The sequence below is a fragment of the Culex pipiens genome, chromosome 2 (assembly GCF_016801865.2).
Source record: "Culex pipiens pallens isolate TS chromosome 2, TS_CPP_V2, whole genome shotgun sequence".
In the NCBI taxonomy this organism is placed as follows: Eukaryota; Metazoa; Arthropoda; class Insecta; order Diptera; family Culicidae; genus Culex; species Culex pipiens.
In genome coordinates, this window is record NC_068938.1 from 87915367 (window position 1) to 87934533 (window position 19167).

Genomic DNA, 19167 nt, shown 5'->3' on the forward strand with positions numbered 1-19167 from the left:
CCTACCACACACATACACCCCTAACGCCCTATTGGGGAAAACACCCCCCATTGAAGAATCCTGGATACGGGCCTGCCAATGATTGATATGAACATTTTCTAGGTAAATATCATACTAAATCTTTAAAAACTTGTTCACAAGAACTAAGAAAATCATATTAATCAAAATCAACCAAAAAATCCAATGCCAAAAAGCTTGAGTTAAAATATAGTTTACCCTTAATCAGAATAATTTGAATAAATATTTGTTGATAAAAAATATATATATTGATTGAATTTTAGAAAAGTTTGTCAAATAAAAAAAATTGCGGTTTGTTTTCTAGAACAAACTTTAGATAATAAATTCAGCAAGTCGGATATTCAGTTCTATCCAGACATTTCATAGGATTTTTATTTTGAAAACTAGCTGAAAATTGATAGATTCATGTACATATCTATCAGTGAAGAAGGCAAAAATGATCAGTTATATCAATTTGATAGTTTATTTGTCCCGAAGTGTTAAAACAGTGCTTCTTTTTTCCAAATCGATATGATAAATTAATGAATCGCATAAATATGTAATATAATCCCAATAATCCGCATCCAATTTCCACACAAATGATGATTAAACACATTTCCCTCATGTGAGTGGACTCCCCCCGATGTGGTGCTCCCTCATTTCGTGGTGAATTTCAGGCATCCCATTTACGCGCCAAGCAGGAGACGTTTTTTATGATGATGAAAAATTGACCCAAAACCTTTTTCCAACAGCCCATCCCAAATGATTCCAAAAACTAAACGTTTCCGTTTTTTCTCTCCTTTTCCCCCAACAGTGACATCAGCAGCAACAACATCTCTAGTTTACCAAATAAATCGTTCGACACGCTACCAAATCTGGAGGAGCTGTAAGTATAAATAACCAACTCTGGTCTTGTAGATAGACCATTTCCAAGCGGGGACAAAACTAGTGACAAATTTCCGCCATCAATTAATCAACTCTTTCATTTTGCCGACGGCATCTGGAGATTAATTTGCAAACAAGTTTCGCTCTCTTGCATGGCAGCGGGAAAATCTTTGCAGATAGTTAGGAGGAAAATATATATATTTTTTTTTATGTTTTAGCAATTAAAACTTTCTTGCTGCCCGGCTCGATCCAGGAAAATGTGATTTTGCAAATATCCGTCGATGGTTGGCTCTGGCATCCGACAGGAAAAAACAAACTATCTTTTCATCAGGCTGGCCGACCCTGCGTGGGTGGAAAAAACTTTATCGCTCGAGCATCACGATGGACTAACCGCAACTTGGGGGGAGGAGGGGTGGAGAAGCTGAAGCAAAATAAGATCTTGTAGCGAAGAATTTAGGTTATGAAAACTGTTGCGTGGAGGGGGAAAGCACAGAAGAAGGGTTGTGGTTTGGATCGTTGGAAGTATTTTTCTAATTAAACTTTTACATTGAAGGTTGTGGCAAAAATTGTGTTAAGCCAGGAAATCAAGGCAAGGCTTTTGAGTAATGAGGAAATTAATTGCAAGTTTTTAAAGGATCACTTGAAATGTAAAATGTAGCGCGATTTCGAACATAAATAATTTCATGTTTGTTAAATAATTTATGAGTATGATTTCATTAAAACTTCTCTTATTTCTCTTCCTATGCAGCATCCTCTCCAACAACCAGATCGAACAAATCGACAGCGAAGCCTTCTACGGGCTGTCGAGCCTCAAAAAGCTGGTGCTGCAAAATTGCGCCCTCACGCGAATCCCATCCGATGCCCTGCGCCGGATTCGCACCCTCGCCGCCCTGTGAGTAAACCCACTAAACTTAAGGCTTTCAAATGTTTACCCCTCTAACTAACCCCCCCTTAATTGGGGCCCGCAATTTTCCAGCCACTTGGACAGCAATCTGATTGCCGACGTGGAGAACGTAACCTTTCGTGGGTTCAACTATCTGAAGAGTTTGAGACTGGAAGGCAATCTGCTGCAACGGATCCCGACGGAGGCGTTGATCGGATTGAGATCACTAGAAGCTTTGTGAGTATTGTGGCGCTATTTTACATTTTTAATTAGTTGAAAATCAAAATTAAGCATTATTAAAACTTTCCAATTTTCGTAAATGCTATCAACCTTGAGTAGAGCAAAAAAAAAACAATACATTTTTTGACATTATGTCACATTTAAGTTCGACACCGAGAATAAATTGTTCCTCTGTGACAATCACACGTAACACGTGCCTGATATGACAAATTGAGGGCAAAATTGTTCAGAGCTGCGGTATTTTTTACTACCTAAGCTCAGAGTTATTTCAAAACAAAATTCACAGTCTTTTTAAAGACTACCTGAGTTATTTTCCAAAATTCTAAACAGTCTTTTCAAGACTAACCCCGCCTGAAATTTTGTTGTATTTTACAAACGAAGCCATCTTTTTAAGAGAACTTTGCTTGCAAAATGCGTCAAAACAAAGGTAAACGCAAATCTTCTGAAGATTTGGTCGTTACGTCGGTGAAGCGTTTGAACGCTAAACCGGCTAACGGAAACAGAAAAAGAAAACAGCCTCTTCTGAGGTCTGATTCTGATTCTGAATGTGAGGTCAATCCTCCAATTCCATTGACAAACAGTTTCGGTGTTTTATCCGAAACTGATGACAAGGAACCTTCTCCTCGTACTGAGCCTTCTGCCGTCGAGAAACGAGTAAAGGCTCCGCCAATTGTTGTGACTTCCGTCTCCGATTTGGCCAGCTTTCGAACGCAACTGAAGAATTGCAAGGAAACTTGCAATTTGAAGGTTTCGTTCCAGCTTGGTCGAAGAGGAGAATGTCGCTTGTTGACGGAATCTTTACAAGATCACCAAACTTTTGTTGGTTATTTGAAAAACCACAAGCACAATTTCTACACGTATGAGACCAAGAATGCTCGTCCATTCAAGGCGGTCTTGAAAGGTCTCTCCAACGACTTGTCGGTGGATGAGATCAAAAACGAACTTAAGGTGTTGCTTGGCTTTGCCCCATCCCAAGTAATACCAATGAAGAAAAAATCAAACGGGAATATTTCTCGCTTTGGTTTGACTTCACAATTTTATCTGATTCATTTCAATAGAAATGAAATCAACAATTTGAAACTTTTGGACAAAGTACAGTTTTTGTTCCATGTACGGGTAAAGTGGGAGCATTTTAAGAAACATGGCGGTAATGGCCAGAATCTGACCCAGTGCCGGCGTTGCCAGGCATTCGGTCACGGTACTGATCATTGCGCCATGGTTCCAAAATGCATGGTTTGCGGGGATTCTTCTCACGACAAGGACAATTGTCCCGTGAAAGAAGTCACCCAATTTAAATGTGCAAATTGTGGTGGAAATCACAAATCAAATTTCTGGGATTGCCCCATCAGAAAAAAGGTTTTGGATTCTCGTGCTAAGCATCAGCCGAAATCCAAACCGAAATTTTCTCAAAGTCAGGTTGTACCTGCATCTTTAAATCAAACGTTCGTGCTGTCTCACTCGAACAATGCTAGAAATACCCCTACCGTGGAAAAGTTAGGTAACAACAATGGCATTTCTTATGCTAACGTCGTTTCGGGTTCATCCACGAATTTTAAATCCTCTACCAATCTTTCTGAAATTGGGCAGGTACCTCAAATCTCATTTGAAAATTTTTCTGCTGGCAACGCTTTGGGATCTTCTGATCTCGGCGAAGTTACGTTTGAAAAAATGACTTTTTTGCAAAACTCACTGTTTGGTTTGATTCAAACAATGAGTAATGCTACATCCATGATGGAAGCAATCCAGATTGGATTAAAATTTGCGAATGATGTTGTTCTTACCCTGAAGTTTAATCATGGATCTAAGTAATTCCATCAATATTATGAATTTTAATGCTCGCTCTTTAAAAGCGAAAGAAAATGAATTTTTCAACTTTTTACGAGTTCATAACGTGCATGTTGCTGTTATAACCGAAACATTTTTAAAAACTGGCACTTATTTGAAAAGTGATCCAGATTATAAAGTTATAACTAATAACCGAATGAATCGAAATGGCGGTGGAGTTGCAATAGCTATCCACCGTAGTATGACTTATAGCACGTTACGTGACTTTAAGTTAAAAGTTATTGAAAGTTTGGGCATTGAACTTGAAACTTCGTTTGGGAAAATTATGATTGCAGCTGCATATTTGCCATTCCAATGCACTGGGGAAAATAAAAATTATTTCAAAGGGGATTTGAATAAACTTACTCGGCATAGATCTCGATTTTTGATCATCGGTGATTTTAATGCCAAACACCAATCTTGGAATAATTCAAAAGTAAATTCCAATGGTAAAATTCTGTTCAGAGATTGCACTTCTGGTCTTTATTCGGTTTTATACCCGAATGGGCCAACTTGCTTTTCTTCTGTTAGAAATCCATCAACAATTGATTTGGTGTTGACAAATCAAAGTCAGTATTGTGGTCCTTTAGTGACTCATGCTGATTTTGATTCTGATCATCTTCCAGTAACTTTTTCACTTTCTCATGAAGCAGTTACCAGACCCAATAGTTCTGTGTTTAATTACCACAAAGCTAATTGGGACAGGTATCAGCATCATATTGAGAATAATTTAAATCATGATTTTGTTTTAGAAACCAAAGCTGATATTGATTCAGCCTTGGAATCTTTAACTAATGCAATTTTGGATGCTAGGAATATTGCTATTCCTAAAGTCCAAGTCAAATTTGATTCTCCCATTATTGATGACGATCTTCAGCTTCTGATTCGTCTGAAAAATGTTCGCCGAAGACAGTATCAACGTTCTCGTGATCCTGCACTGAAGCGAATTCAAAAAGATTTGCAAAAGGTTATTGACCACAGATTCACTCTCCTGCGAAATGAAAAGTTCGCAAGAGATGTCGAACAAATTAAACCTTATTCCAAACCTTTTTGGAAACTTTCAAAGGTTCTTAAGAAACCTCAAAAACCCATCCCTTCTTTAAAAGATGGTGATAATATTCTATTAACTAATGGGGAAAAAGCTCAAAAACTTGCTCAGCAGTTTGAGAGTGCTCATAATTTCAACTTGAATGTTTTGAGTCCTATTGAAAATCAAATTTCAATAGAATTTCAGAATATTGTTGAACAAGAATTTTCATCAGATGAAGTTTTTAATACGGATCTGAATGAAATAAAATCTATTATCAAAAAATTTAAAAATATGAAAGCCCCTGGTGAGGATGGCATTTTTTACATTTTAATTAAAAAATTACCAGAAGCAACTTTAAGTTGCTTGGTCAAAATTTTCAACAAATGTTTTGATTTGGCATATTTTCCCAGTAGTTGGAAAAATGCCAAAGTAATTCCGATTTTGAAACCGGATAAAAATCCTGCTGAAGCCTCAAGCTATCGGCCCATTAGTTTGCTTTCATCTATTAGTAAATTATTCGAAAGAATAATTCTTAATAGAATGATGACGCACATTAATGAAAATTCAATTTTCGCTGATGAGCAGTTTGGATTTCGCCTTGGGCATTCAACTACTCATCAGTTGTTGAGAGTTTCAAATTTAATTCGAAGCAACAAATCTGAGGGCTATTCTACTGGCGCTGCTCTTCTAGACATAGAAAAAGCATTTGACAGTGTTTGGCATAAAGGTTTGATTGCGAAATTGAAAAGGTTTAATTTTCCGATTTATATCGTGAAAATTATTCAAAATTATTTGACGGATCGTACTCTGCAGGTATGTTATCAGAATAGCAAATCTGATCAACTACCTGTACGTGCTGGCGTCCCTCAAGGAAGCATTTTGGGTCCAATTTTATACAATATTTTTACTTCTGACTTGCCTGATTTGCCCCCAGGATGTCAGAAATCACTTTTTGCTGATGACACAAGCATCTCCGCCAAAGGCAGAAGCCTTCGTGTCATCACAAGAAGATTACAAAAAAGCTTGGATATTTTCAATTCTTATTTGAAAGAATGGAAAATTACTCCAAATGCTGCAAAAACTCAACTTATTATTTTCCCTCACAAACCAAGGGCTGATTTTCTTAAACCAAAAAGTCATCACATTATAAAGATGAATGAGGTAAATTTAAAGTGGGAGGATCAAGTGAAATATCTTGGACTTGCTTTTGACAAAAACCTTACTTACAAGGATCACATTGAAAGTATCCAGGTTAAATGTAACAAATATATTAAATGTTTGTATCCACTTATAAACAGGAATTCTAGACTTTGTCTCAAGAATAAACTGTTAATTTATAAACAAATTTTCAGACCTGCCATGCTTTATGCTGTGCCGATCTGGACAAGCTGTTGCTTAACCAGGAAGAAAAAACTTCAGAGGATTCAGAACAAAATTCTGAAAATGATTCTGAAACTTCCTCCCTGGTTCAGCACCAGTGAACTTCATCAATTAGCCGAAGTTGACACTTTGGACATTATGTCCAATAAGATAATTGATGCATTTCGACAAAAATCATTGCAGTCTTCAGCTGCATTGATCCGCTCTTTATATAGTTTATAAGTTAGTTTTAAGGTATCCCTTTTCCCTTTTGTACATGTAGGACCTCCTACATTTGAAATCACTGAATAGCGAAAGCTACAATATTTCATGAATAAATGAAAGTTGCTTGTATTTAAAATTGAGGTGAAAAGTCATCGTTTGTGATTGGACACTCAATAATATTTTAACTGAATGAATGTACATGGAAAAGAAATTTGAATAAATATAAATTTAAAAAAAAAAAAGGGCAAAATTGTTTGCTATTTGTTCTGCTCAAATGTTTCGCAATTGGCAAACTGCCAGCAAAGATGGTTTCTAGAGCATAAAGTGCAATAAACCATGTATCACATAACATATCAGGTTCTGCCTTTTGTTAAACTGATAACTTCCCGACACTTTTGAGTAATGGATTTTTTTCTGTTTTTCTTTTCAGAAATTTAGGAAGTAATTTATTAACTACTATTAAGGCAGGAGATTTTCCACTTTTGGAGAATCTTCATATTTTGTAAGTATTATTAAACAACTGAAAATAACATTGCTATGAATCTTTACTTATTTCCTCCTTTCTTTATTTGCAGATTAGTGAAGAGAAATCAAATAAGTGAAATCACTTCCGGTGCTTTAACCAATTTAACTCGTTTAAAAGTTTTGTAAGTATCGTTTCCCCAGCTATCGAACCCACATGAGTGTAGCTCGTGAGAAAGTTCAGGAACAGTGGTTCTCAACTAAGTTTTAGAAAAAGTTGAGTAATCAAATGAATAAAAATCGATTTAAAATAAATATTTTAAGTTTAAAAAAGGGATCTGTTACAAAGTTTGCCATTAAACATGTAATTTAGTTTTTTGAAAAAAAAATTAAAAAAAAACGAAAAAAGGTTTTTATTTACAAACCACTTGAAAACGCTTTCGCTCCAACTTGGTGTCTATGGAAGAAAAGTGGGAAATTGTCCGCTTTTTCGAATGGTAATGGCAAAATTTGAATCAAAGGGTGTATTCAGCCTGATTTTCGAAGAAAATTTGAATTTTGGCTGTTTTTTGATCGAAAATGAAAGTTTCGGCTTTTGGAAATATTTTCATTGAAAAGAGCGCACGATTTTCGTTAAAACATACTTTCGATCGATTTTTTGAACATCTGCTTCGAAAGATATGATTTTTTAAATTTAAGTGTAATTACCAATAATTTAAAACTAAAAGAATTCCTAAAATTCAAATGCCATTGTGAATTACTAAACTGAGTGCACAGGAGTTGTTGATTTGAGTAGGACAAACGATCCAACAAGTTTTATTAAGATCGGAAATGGTCCGGTTCAAAATCGCATTTTTATGGTCGGTTTCGCGTGGAAACCGTCTTTTATGACCATAAATTTTTCATGCCAGTTTTTTTGTCAAATCATCAATCGTTAAATTTTCAAACTTTTTTTTTTATTTCTTCGGCAATTTCATTATAAATAGAATAAACCGCAAAAAAGTACTCAGATCGAGCTCAAAATTTGTCTCTGCCAAAATATTTAATTAAATAACGTCATGATTCGAAATCCGGACACTTAGTAGCACATCATTTTTATTATAGCTGGCAAAAATCATGTAATAAGTTAGAAATGTAGAAATATCATCAGGATGTAGTATAAACAGTCAATATAAAGAGAATGTATGCAAAATATGTCTTTTCTAACCATTTTGCCTCAGAATTTCGAAATTAAAATGACTTGTTGTGCTTCGAATCCCGGACACTGATAAAAGTTGATTCGAATTCCGGACACTCGATTTTCCTTGGGCATGAGTAAGGACCTGGACGCCGTTAGCAATTTTGGCTTTAAAATAAATTTCGTGATAATATCACTTCCCCCCAACCAACATTTTTGCCATGCGAAGCGGGCCTCGACGCTGTGTCTAGGTTTAATTCCTAGCTAGGAGCCATCAGTGTCTTAAGAGGTGGTCCCAAGGCCGAGTAGGAGTTCATGAAGCAAATTAGTCGTCTCCCACCCCTTTTAAATTGAAAAATGAACTCTGAAACCAGCGCTTACTCACAACAGAAACAGAGGCCTCTTCTAGGCATTGTAGGATTGAATAGATTTTGAAATTTATTTGAAAAAATGTTACGTGCATAAATTTGAAACATCCATTTCAGTAATAATATAAAGCATTTTGATATGTCAAAATTTCCATAGAGTCTCGATCAATCAATAGTGCGATGATATCGGACAAAATTCGTTAATCTGTTGAACTAACGGTTTTCGGATTATGGTTGTATCGATCATTGTTGCGAATCGAGGATCTTCTGGAGCCTTGACGATCAAATGAAGCCTAACATTTCAAAGGACACGTGGGTTTTGTGAACAGGAGTGTGTCTCCTTCACTAAAATGACAGTTTACATAAGGTATGATAGAGATGCACTCTTGTTTGCAAAGCTCTATGCCCTAAGGAAATGACAGTTCAGACAGTTTAGTTTAGGTTGTTGATTAAAGTTAGTTAGTTTTCCGTAGATAAATAATTGGACTTAAATGATTAGTTGATTTGGTCGAAGTGTAATATTTCATTGGTAGATCTGTTTCTAGTTGTAATGTACGACAAGACTACTGACGGACGCGACAGGTCGGCAGTTAGTTTTCATCTTTTGTTCTCTAGTATTTTTTTATTTCCTTTAAATTTGGAATACATCATAGGTTTCTTTTGTATAGATCTCCGATTAGTTACATTTTCTTATTTAATTAACTAATAATTTAATTTATTCCGGGCCATTTTACTTTGAATCACAATTTCAGATTTTCTTCATTCAGTGTTAAACTTAGATTAACGAAATTGCTCAAGTCATCCAAGTTCTTACTACTCACACCAACACTAATTTTCTTTCACCTTCCCCCTCCGGATCCCCTATATCTTCCGGTGTTGTTCATTTTGTATGCAATGCTAGTTCGGCCACTACCCTTTTTTCCACAAGAAACCGAACTAGGACTGACTTGAGGCCGCGCCCCCTCCTTGCTCCGTAAAACGAAACGAAAACAAAGATACTGCTGTCCTTTTTTTCTGTTCTTTTCGAACCAGTTCCAGATCAGTCGAGAAATAAAACCAGAACAACCAAAGAAAGCAGCATACACCAGAAGGAAGGAAGACGAACACTAAAAGGACGATGAAAAACTACAGCGTCTGCGTGATGCTCCGGATGCGGCTGTAAGCGATTGAAACTTCAACCTGGGGATCGCCAAGGCATATAGGCCATCAAGCAATTGCAGCTCCCTCAAAAAGTGCCTTTTTCCAGCGAACGGTAAGATGGGTACTACCCAAGGTATTACCCATCATCAGGTATGTGACTTTAGTTGTCTTTATTATTTATAGTCGGCTCACTGGTTGTCAATATCTCTATGTCTTCCCCCTTCTGTAGAAGATTTATTTAGTTCTTACATTTCATATTTCGATGCTTTCTATTTTCCAACTTTTCTCTATTTTGACGGTCTATCTGATTTTATTTCAACTTTCTTTTTGTTAATATGATCTCAAAATGACGATCATATATTGCTTAGATATTCTAATTGAATCGGCTTTAGGATTCTTTTTTTATCTGTCTCGATGGTCCCATAGTTATTGACAACCAGACAACTCTTTATATTTTTCCTAACTTTACAGGTTATATATACAGTAATTTCCATTAAAAAAAGTTTTTCTGGCATTTTCCCTTAAAATTAATTTTGCGTTTATTGCTTTGTTGGAATAGTCAAGTTGTCAATCAGTAAAAGTCCGTTAGCGTAGGGAAAATGTACTTTGTTTGCACGTGCTACTTGATCCTGGTTTTGGGAGTTTTAACAGTTTTACTTTAAACAGTTAGAACCTTCAAAACTAGTTTTGGGGGGCTCTTGCGGACGGTGTTTTTATGACACTGTGGGGAGCGGCGATAGAGAACGAAATATCAAATTAGAATATTTACAACAACACACACTCTCACATACACAATCTCATTATAACCTACCCAATCATGTCCTCTTTCCCCGCTCCCCATGGGGTGTAAGTGGCACTTCACAGGCTAACACATTCATTACCTTTCCTTGACACAACCGGACTTGGACTGACTTGATCCTAGCTGTCCCACCTCGCTCCGCAAAAAAAAAAATTCCGGACACTCGATTTTACTTATGAATCGCACAAATTTGGGCCGAAATTTTAGTGAATGGCATTGTTTAGGTCTCAAATAAGATGTTAACATCAAAACAATTGATATTTTGTATAAATAATTGCTAGAATTTGAGGAAATCAGAAACAAACATTTTTGCTTTGCCGTCCCGGTGCTTCGGACGCTTTTGAAATATTTCAGCTGAAATGTTTCACAGTTTTGGCAATCACATGATTTAATTTAATTTAATTATTTTAGCATTGGTCACAGCGTCCAAACATGTTTGAAATGAAAGTTGATGTTAAAATTCATAAATAACATAGTTTAGAAAATAATTATGTAAACTTACATCCACATAATTGATAAAACAAGATGAAGTGTCTGGGTTTCGAAGCGTCCGGGAATTCGAATCATGACGTTAGTATTTTTGTTAAGACCTACGCCGTGCTTGGGTGGTCCCAAAAATGGCAATTTTAGTAAATTGTTGCTAAAACCTCATTTTTCTAAAAATCATATCTCCGAACCGTTTCAACCAATTTGAGCTCCTTTGGACGCAAGTGAATGGTTATTAGTTGAGCTTTTAAGAAAAAATAGTTTAATGTCCTACAAATCAAGGCTAAAATTTGAAAAACTAGCATGAAAACTTAAAAAAGGAAATCTGTTATCCTGCAGGACGCCAATTTTGGAAAAAAATGTTTTATTTAAAAAAAGCCTTAATCTCGAATTTATAAAAACAAAATCAAAGAAAAATGAACAATTTTCTGTGACTTCACTAAAAAAGTATAAATGTTTATTTTTCTTGAAAATTGAAACAAAAAAATAAGCATAAAGTAATTGCTTCCTTTGATTTTACATTTCATTATGGATTTGTAGCAATCAGATTGGTTGCATAGTCTCCTTCTGTATTGTTTTAAAAGTTGCATATTACGGTTTTGCCTACCTCACCTTACTGAGGAAAGGCTATCAAACCACTCGGAAAATAAACATATTAATTTGACCTCGTAGACCCACCTTCACGTATACATATCGACTCAGAATCATGTTCTGAGTAAATGTCTGTGTGGATGTGTGTAGGTGGGTTAACAAAAAATTGTCACTCGATTATCTCTGGACTGGATGAACGGATTTTGACCGTATTAGTCTCATTCGATCAGTCTTGGGGTCCCATAGGTCTCTATTTAAAATCAGCAAGTTTAGTTAAGTACTTCAAAAGTTATGCTAAAAAAACGATTTTGGCGTATGTCCGGAAGATTGTAAAAAGGGTGTTTTTTGCAAGAAACCCTATCAAGTTATACATTTTCAGAAAAGTATTTAAAATACTTTTCCAATGAGCCGAAAACATTGAAGAACTGACAATCCTTTCAAAAGTTATTAGCACTTAAGTGTTATTTATACACTTTTTGGAGGCCGGATCTCAGATATTTCAATGAAAATGATGTCCGGGTCTATAATGCAACCCATCGTTACACCCAAAACTGGCAGCGCTAGTCCGAGAGAATGATGGTCTCGAGTCGAGAGAATAGTGGTACCATTCACGGACGCAGAGAACACAGCTCGAGATGGGCGATAGAACTATTCTCTCGAGGTTCATTTGCAAAAAAAGTTCATCCGTCGAACAAAAAACCAAAAGTGTCGACAACGGGAATCGAACCAGAGACCTTTGACAAACCAATCCAATGACTTAGCTGCCTCGGCCACCACAGCTTGGTGACCATGGAGAAGTCAGAAGTCGATGTATGACACTTGTTGGAGATTTATTGATTCAACTAACGAATGAACTCATTTGTTATGATGGTGTGAGTTGGTACCATTATTCTATCGATTTTGGCACTGAGCCCTCAATAAATTTTGAGAGAACGATTATCTCGACTCTGAATTTTGGGTGTAGTAAGATAATCGAAAGACCTTTCAAATGAGCCTAAAACATCGAAGATCTGACAACCCTATCAAAAGTTATTAGCATTAAGTGTTATTTATACACTTTTTGCGAATAGGTTGTTTTTATCAGAACTTGCCGATTAGCCAGGAATATTGAAGTTCTGCGAACCCTATCAAAAGAAATGAGCAATAAAGTTAATTTGTTAGACATGTTTAGGTGGATTAAGTAACGTTTTATTTCAAATTCCAATTTTCAATCGATTTCAATGTATTGTATGTTTTGGCAAATGTTTATTTCCCTTTTGTTTTTAGAAAAAAATAAAACGTACTGCAAAAAAAAGCTTTAAATTCAATATATGCTGGCATAACATTTTACAGAACATTTAAAACATTAAAGAAGAAAACTCAAACTGGAGAAAGAAATTTACCACAGTTGTTTATTTTAAAATTAACTATTTTTTAATTAGGCCGTTGCAAATATTTTTTATAGACATTAAAGGTTGAAATTGTTGTTGTTGAATAGAGCGTTGCTATAGATCCAAGTTTTGTATTGTTTAAACATGCTTAAAATCGCTTGTACTTCAGGTTGCAGTTTTTCAAGCTATAACAATTTAAATTTGAGAAAATATTGTTCCACAATTTCAAAACTATTATGTTTTGGGAACTCTGTTGACGAATGATTTTATAATTTGCTTTGAAATTTAAAGTGATTTTCATATGTTTCTGGTTAAAAAAATATGACTTCATAAAAAGTTTCTTTTATGAAGCTTTACTGGGAAAAAGTTTGAAAATTATTTAAAATCAAATAAAACAGTTATGTTATTTAATATGATATGTTTCATATTGATCTCATTTAATTGGTTGTGTTATCTTAGTTACTAATCTGTTTAAATATTAAATGTAACAAACCCACAACAATATCGTTACTTTTAACAAAACCAAAAACCAAATGAGAACCACTGGTCCTAGAACTGGGAAAACTCAAAGTTTTTCCTCATTTCCTTCTCTCAGCAGAAAGCCGGCACAAAACCCTAACCTAACCCAGGCGTATCCTGTTCTCATGTACGGCTAAATGCGCAATAAAAGTGTGCTGGAATCGAGCGCGCCTGCATTAAGGCACCCAATATGATGGCATACTTCTGCATGGGTTTCTCGCTTTCTGCCGAGAGCATAACAGGGGGAAAAAAAATCTAATGCGATTAAAAGTTTGTGTTTTTCCACCGACCTTCGGCTCCCTCCCCCGGGGGGTTGGGGAAAACTTCCGGGTTTTCCCCGATTCGTGTGGTGTGAAAGCTTTTCTCACCTTCTCTAACGATGTTTGTGTATGTTTTATTCTTCTTTCTTTCTTTTTTTGGAATCATACCACCACCCCGCACATTCGACAGAGAGTTAGATGATAATGTGTTAAGTTCAGTGCCTGTTGGCTTAGAGAATCTCGTGATGCTGCAAGAACTGTAAGTATTGGCGTGGGAGCGAGCTTTTTTTTCTTTTCCAGGAAGAATAGCGATGGTTTCCGGTTGATTGATTTAATATTTATAGCGAGTGGTTTTATTGACGAGCGATATTGGGGAAAGTTTTCTTGGAGAATTATTATTCATGAAGCGGATATTATACTTATTGTTCGATTGATGGGAACAATAAAAACTGTGAATGGTGCAATGGACCGAATGAGGCTTATTTATCGAAATATTTTTTCTGATCATTTAGTTAATATCCAAGCACTGTTATGCAATTTTTGATTTTTAAATACATGTATTTTTTTTTTATTTTTAAGTTTGCTATAATATGAAATGATGCAATTTTCCATTTAAGTTGAATTAAACTCTTTTTATATGGCCTTCTTCCGAAGATCACATTAACTTATTTCAGTCACGTCCAGTAATACTTATATTGCTCAACAATGCCAACATTCTAAGCACAAACTTTATTGCGGCTGATTGGGCATTTTCGAACTTTAAAATTCACCCTTCGTCTGCAAAAGATAAACATCTTCACGTTTCGTCAAAACAAGAAAAAACACTGTTTTTCCTCCAATAAACTACCAAAACGACCACGACTTCCTGCCGACGTCGTTCCGGCAAAGCTTCCTTCCCTCATTAGAATGGAAACATTGTTGCGCTTTTCAGCCTCATTTTGCCCCTGCCAGCGGCAAAGTTCAAAGAGTTGAAGAAAATGCCAAGAAAGGGAAGATGTGCCACATATTTTTTTTCTGTCCTGTCGGGAACCTGCCGACGTCGCCATCCGGGGATAGCTTCGGTACAATTAAATTTAATTTATGTGAAATTTATGCCACCACCCGCCATCGGATGGCCACGGATGTTGGCCCACAAACGGAGTTTGGTGGCCTCTTACGAATGGTTCCAGCGCTGTAAAGGGGAGAAACTACCAAGTCACTGTTTTGTAGTTCTGTTCTCTGCTCTAGCAGAGTTGATTTCGGCAGTAAAGGTTTGCTCCGTTTTTGCTTGGTTGAAGGAAATCCTTGGCTGAAGTTGGCACAGTGGGAAAATCCGCTTCAGTTTCTGTCTCAATTCCAGTCTCATTTTCAGTCTCAATTTTTATCTCAACTTCTGTCTCAATTTCAGTCTCAGTTTAAGTCTCAGTTTCTGTCTCAGTTTCTGTCTCAATTTCAGTCTCAGTTTTAGTCTCAATTTCTGTCTCAATTTCTGTCTCAGTTTCTGTTTCAGTTTCAGCCTCAGTTTCTGTCTTAGTTTCTGTCTCAGTTTTAGTCTCAGTTTCTGTCGTAATTTCAGTCTCAGTTTCTGTCATAGTTTCTGTCTCAGTTTCAGTCTCAGTTTTAATCTCAGTTTCTGTTTCAGTTTAAGTCTCAATTTCAGTCTCAATTTCAGTCTAAATTTCTGTCTCAGTTTCTGTCTCAGTTTCTGCTCAGTTTTAGTCTCAGTTTCTGTTTCAGTTCCAGTCTCAGTTTTAGTCTCAGTTTCTGTCTCAATTTCAGTCTCAGTTTTAGTCTCAGTTTCTGTCTCAGTTTTGATCTCAGTTTTAGTCTTAATTTCTGTCTTAGTTTCTGTCTCAGTTTCTTTCTCAGTTTCTGTCTCAGTTTCAGTCTCAGTTTAAGTCTCAGTTTCAGCCTCAGTTTCTGTCTCAGTTTCTGTTTCAGTTCCAGTCTCAGTTTTAGTCTCAATTTCTGTCTCAGTTTCAGTCTCAGTTTTAGTCTCAGTTTCTGTCTCAATTTCAGTCTCAATTTAAGTCTCAATTTCAGTCTCAATTCAGTCTCAATTTCAGTCTCAATTTCCGTCTCATTTACTGTCTCAATTTCAGTCTCAGTTTTAGTCTCAGTTTCTGTCTCAGTTTCTTTTTCAGTTTAAGTCTCAATTTCAGTTTCAATTTCAGTCTCAATTTCTGTCTCAGTTTCTGTCTCAATTTCAGTCTCAGTTTTAGTCTCAGTTTCTGTCTCAGTTTCTGTCTCAGTTTCTGTCTCAGTTTCTGTCTCAGTTTAAGTCTCAGTTTCTGTCTCAATTCCAGTCTCAGTTTTAGTCTCAGTTTCTGTCTCAGTTTCTGTCTCAGTCTCAATATCAGTTTCTATCTCAGTTTTAGTCACAGTTTCTGTCTCAATTTCAGTCTATGTTTCTGTCTCAGTTTCTGTCTCAGTCTCAATGTCAGTTTCAGTCTCAGTTTAAGTCTCAGTTTCAGTCTCAGTTTCTGTCTCAGTTTTAATATCAGTTTCTGTCTCAGTTTTAGTCTCAGTTTGTGTCTCAATTTGTGTCTCAGTTTTTGTCTCAGTTTCAGTCTCAGTTTTTGTCTCAGTTTCTGTTTCAGTTTCTGTTTCAGTTTCAGTCTTAGTTTCTGTCTCAGTTTCTGTCTCAGTTTTTGTCTCAGTTTCTGTCTCAGTTTCTGTCTCAGTTTCTGTCTCAGTTTCTGTCTCAGTTTCAGTCTTAGTTTCTGTCTCAGTTTCTGTCTCAGTATCAGCCTCAGTTTCTTTCTCAGTTTCTGTCTAAGTTTCAATTAAGTCCACAGTTCACCTCATCCAGCGGATCTAGCAATCGGAAGCGCTGGACAGGCGGAATAGTTTGGACAGAAGTTCTCATTCATTATTCATAAGCTTTCCCTTCCCGTTTCCACCACTCGTCTAACGTTCCGTGAGGGCTAGACGCGCGCCTTACTGGGAGATTTATCTTCCGGCTTTGTTAAACTTAACTCGCTCCAGATATAAATGTACCCAAGAGAAGAAAAACGCTCCATCAGCCACTTTGAGACAATAGCAGATTATAGAGTCACTCTCCATTGAAACTTGCTAACTTTGTATCCTTTTTCCCCTTGTGTTTTCTTTTTTTCTTTTAACCACCACAGGTCAGCATCCGGCAACCGCATCCGATGGATCTCGAAGGATGATTTCCCGAAAAGTCTAGTCACATTGGAGCTCAGGTCCAACCCGCTGGTTGGCATCAAGCCAGGCGCGCTGCAGAACATGCCCCGGCTCCGGAAGTTGTAAGTGCATGCATAAAACATATCCTGCCAATTCCGCGATAAATTAGCCTATTTGTCCAGACACTGGAAAGTGGTGCGATGATATTCATGTTTTGGCATTTGTTTTCTCATCTTCATCTTTTTTTTGTTTTGGTTAGAATTCTTTCGGACGTCCGGGGACTCCAGGAACTACCTCCGCTGGATGGCTGCACTTCGCTGGAAGTGCTGCGGATCGATCGAGCTAACCTAACCAAACTACCTGACCATATGTGTAAGACTTCGCCGCGCTTAAGGAGTTTGTGAGTATTGGTGGAAAATTATTTACTTGATATCTTGGAATAAACGAAACAAAAACTGTTCAACTCTTCATTTTTCTTTTCATCTTCTTGCCAGAGACTTGAAATCCAATAGATTGAAAAGCATTCCAAATGTGACAAACTGCCGTGATTTAAGAGTGTTGTAAGTATCACATTTTATACGGGTAATTCTCCGCCAACTCACACAGCAGTTGCCCCGACCCCTCTTCGATTTGCGTGAAACTTTGTCCTAAGGGGTAACTTTTGTCCCTGATCACGAATCCGAGGTCCGTTTTTTGATATCTCGTGACGGAGGGGCGGTACGACCCCTTCCATTTTTGCACATGCGAAAAAAGAGGTGTTTTTCAATAATTTGCAGCCTGAAACGGTGATGAGATAGAAATTTGGTGTCAAAGGAACTTTTATGTAAAATTAGACGCCCGATTTGATGGCGTAATCAGAATTCCGAAAAAACGTATTTTTCATCGAAAAAAACACTAAAAAAGTTTTAAAAATTCTCCCATTTTCCGTTACTCGACTGTAAAAAATTTTGGAACATGTCATTTTATGGGAAATTTAATGTACTTTTCGAATCTACATTGTCCCAGAAGGGTCATTTTTTCATTTAGAACAAAATTTTTCATTTTAAAATTTCGTGTTTTTTCTAACTTTGCAGGGTTATTTTTTAGAGTGTAACAATGTTCTACAAAGTTGTAGAGCAGACAATTACAAAAATTTTGATATATATACATAAGGGGTTTGCTTATAAACATCACAAGTTATCACGATTTTACGAAAAAAAGTTTGCTATAATATGAAATGATGCAATTTTCCATTTAAGTTGAATTAAACTCTTTTTATATGGCCTTCTTCCGAAGATCACATTAACTTATTTCAGTCACGTCCAGTAATACTTATATTGCTCAACAAATCCTACAAACTTGCTAAGCACAAACTTTATTGCGGCTGATTGGGCATTTTCGAACTTTAAAATTCACCCTTCGTCTGCAAAAGATAAACATCTTCACGTTTCGTCAAAACAAGAAAAAAGAGAAGAAAAAAACACAGTTTTTCCTCCAATAAACTACCAAAACGACCACGACTTCCTGCCGACGTCGTTCCGGCAAAGCTTCCTTCCCTCATTAGAATGGAAACATTGTTGCGCTTTCAGCCGCCTTATTTTCCTGCCAGCGGCAAAGTTCAAAGAGTTGAAGAAAATGCCAAGAAAGGGAAGATGTGCCACATATTTTTTTTCTGTCCTGTCGGGAACCTGCCGACGTCGCCATCCGGGGAAAAAGTTTTAAAAAAGTTGGTCGTCATCGATCATGGCCGTTCATGGTCACCCGCGACAGACACGGACGACGAAACAAAGAGAAACGCAAAAAGTAACTTTTTCAAAACTTTTTTTCGTAAAATCGCGATAACTTGTGATGTTTATAAGCAAACCCCTTATGTCTATATATCAAAATTTTTGTAATTGTCTGCTCTACAACTTTGCAGAACATTGTTACACTCTAAAAAATAACCCTGCAAAGTTAGAAAAAACACGAAATTTTAAAATGAAAAATTTTGTTCTAAATGAAAAAATGACCCTTCTGGGACAATGTAGATTCGAAAAGTACATTAAATTTCCCATAAAATGACATGTTCCAAAATTTTTTACAGTCGAGTAACGGAAAATGGGAGAATTTTTAAAACTTTTTTATTGTTTTTTTCGATGAAAAATACGTTTTTTCGGAATTCTGAGTACGTCATCAAATCGGGCGTCTAATTTTACATAAAAGTCCCTTTGATGCCAAATTTCTATCTCATCACCGTTTCAGGCTGCAAATTATTGAAAAACACCTCTTTTTTCGCATGTGCAAAAATGGAAGGGGTCGTACCGCCCCTCCGTCACGAGATATCAAAAAACGGACCTCGGATTCGTGATCAGGGACAAAAGTTACCCCTTAGGACAAAGTTTCACGCAAATCGAAGAGGGGTCGGGGCAACTTTTTCCGATTTCGTGTGAGTTGGTAGAGAATTACCC

General features: G+C 36.6%; 1 protein-coding gene across 1 annotated transcript; it reads left to right on the forward strand.

Moving 5' to 3' along the window:
* Window positions 1-599: 599 nt before the first annotated feature.
* LOC120432041 (leucine-rich repeat-containing G-protein coupled receptor 6-like) lies at window positions 600-17305 on the forward strand. The gene is made up of 10 exons (XM_039597174.2): window positions 600-622; window positions 812-883; window positions 1631-1774; window positions 1859-2002; window positions 6874-6945; window positions 7019-7090; window positions 13806-13874; window positions 16726-16863; window positions 17001-17141; window positions 17236-17305. Exons 1-10 carry the CDS (start codon window positions 600-602, stop codon window positions 17303-17305), a joined length of 945 nt encoding a protein of 314 aa, XP_039453108.2.
* The last annotated feature ends 1862 nt before the right edge of the window (window positions 17306-19167 follow it).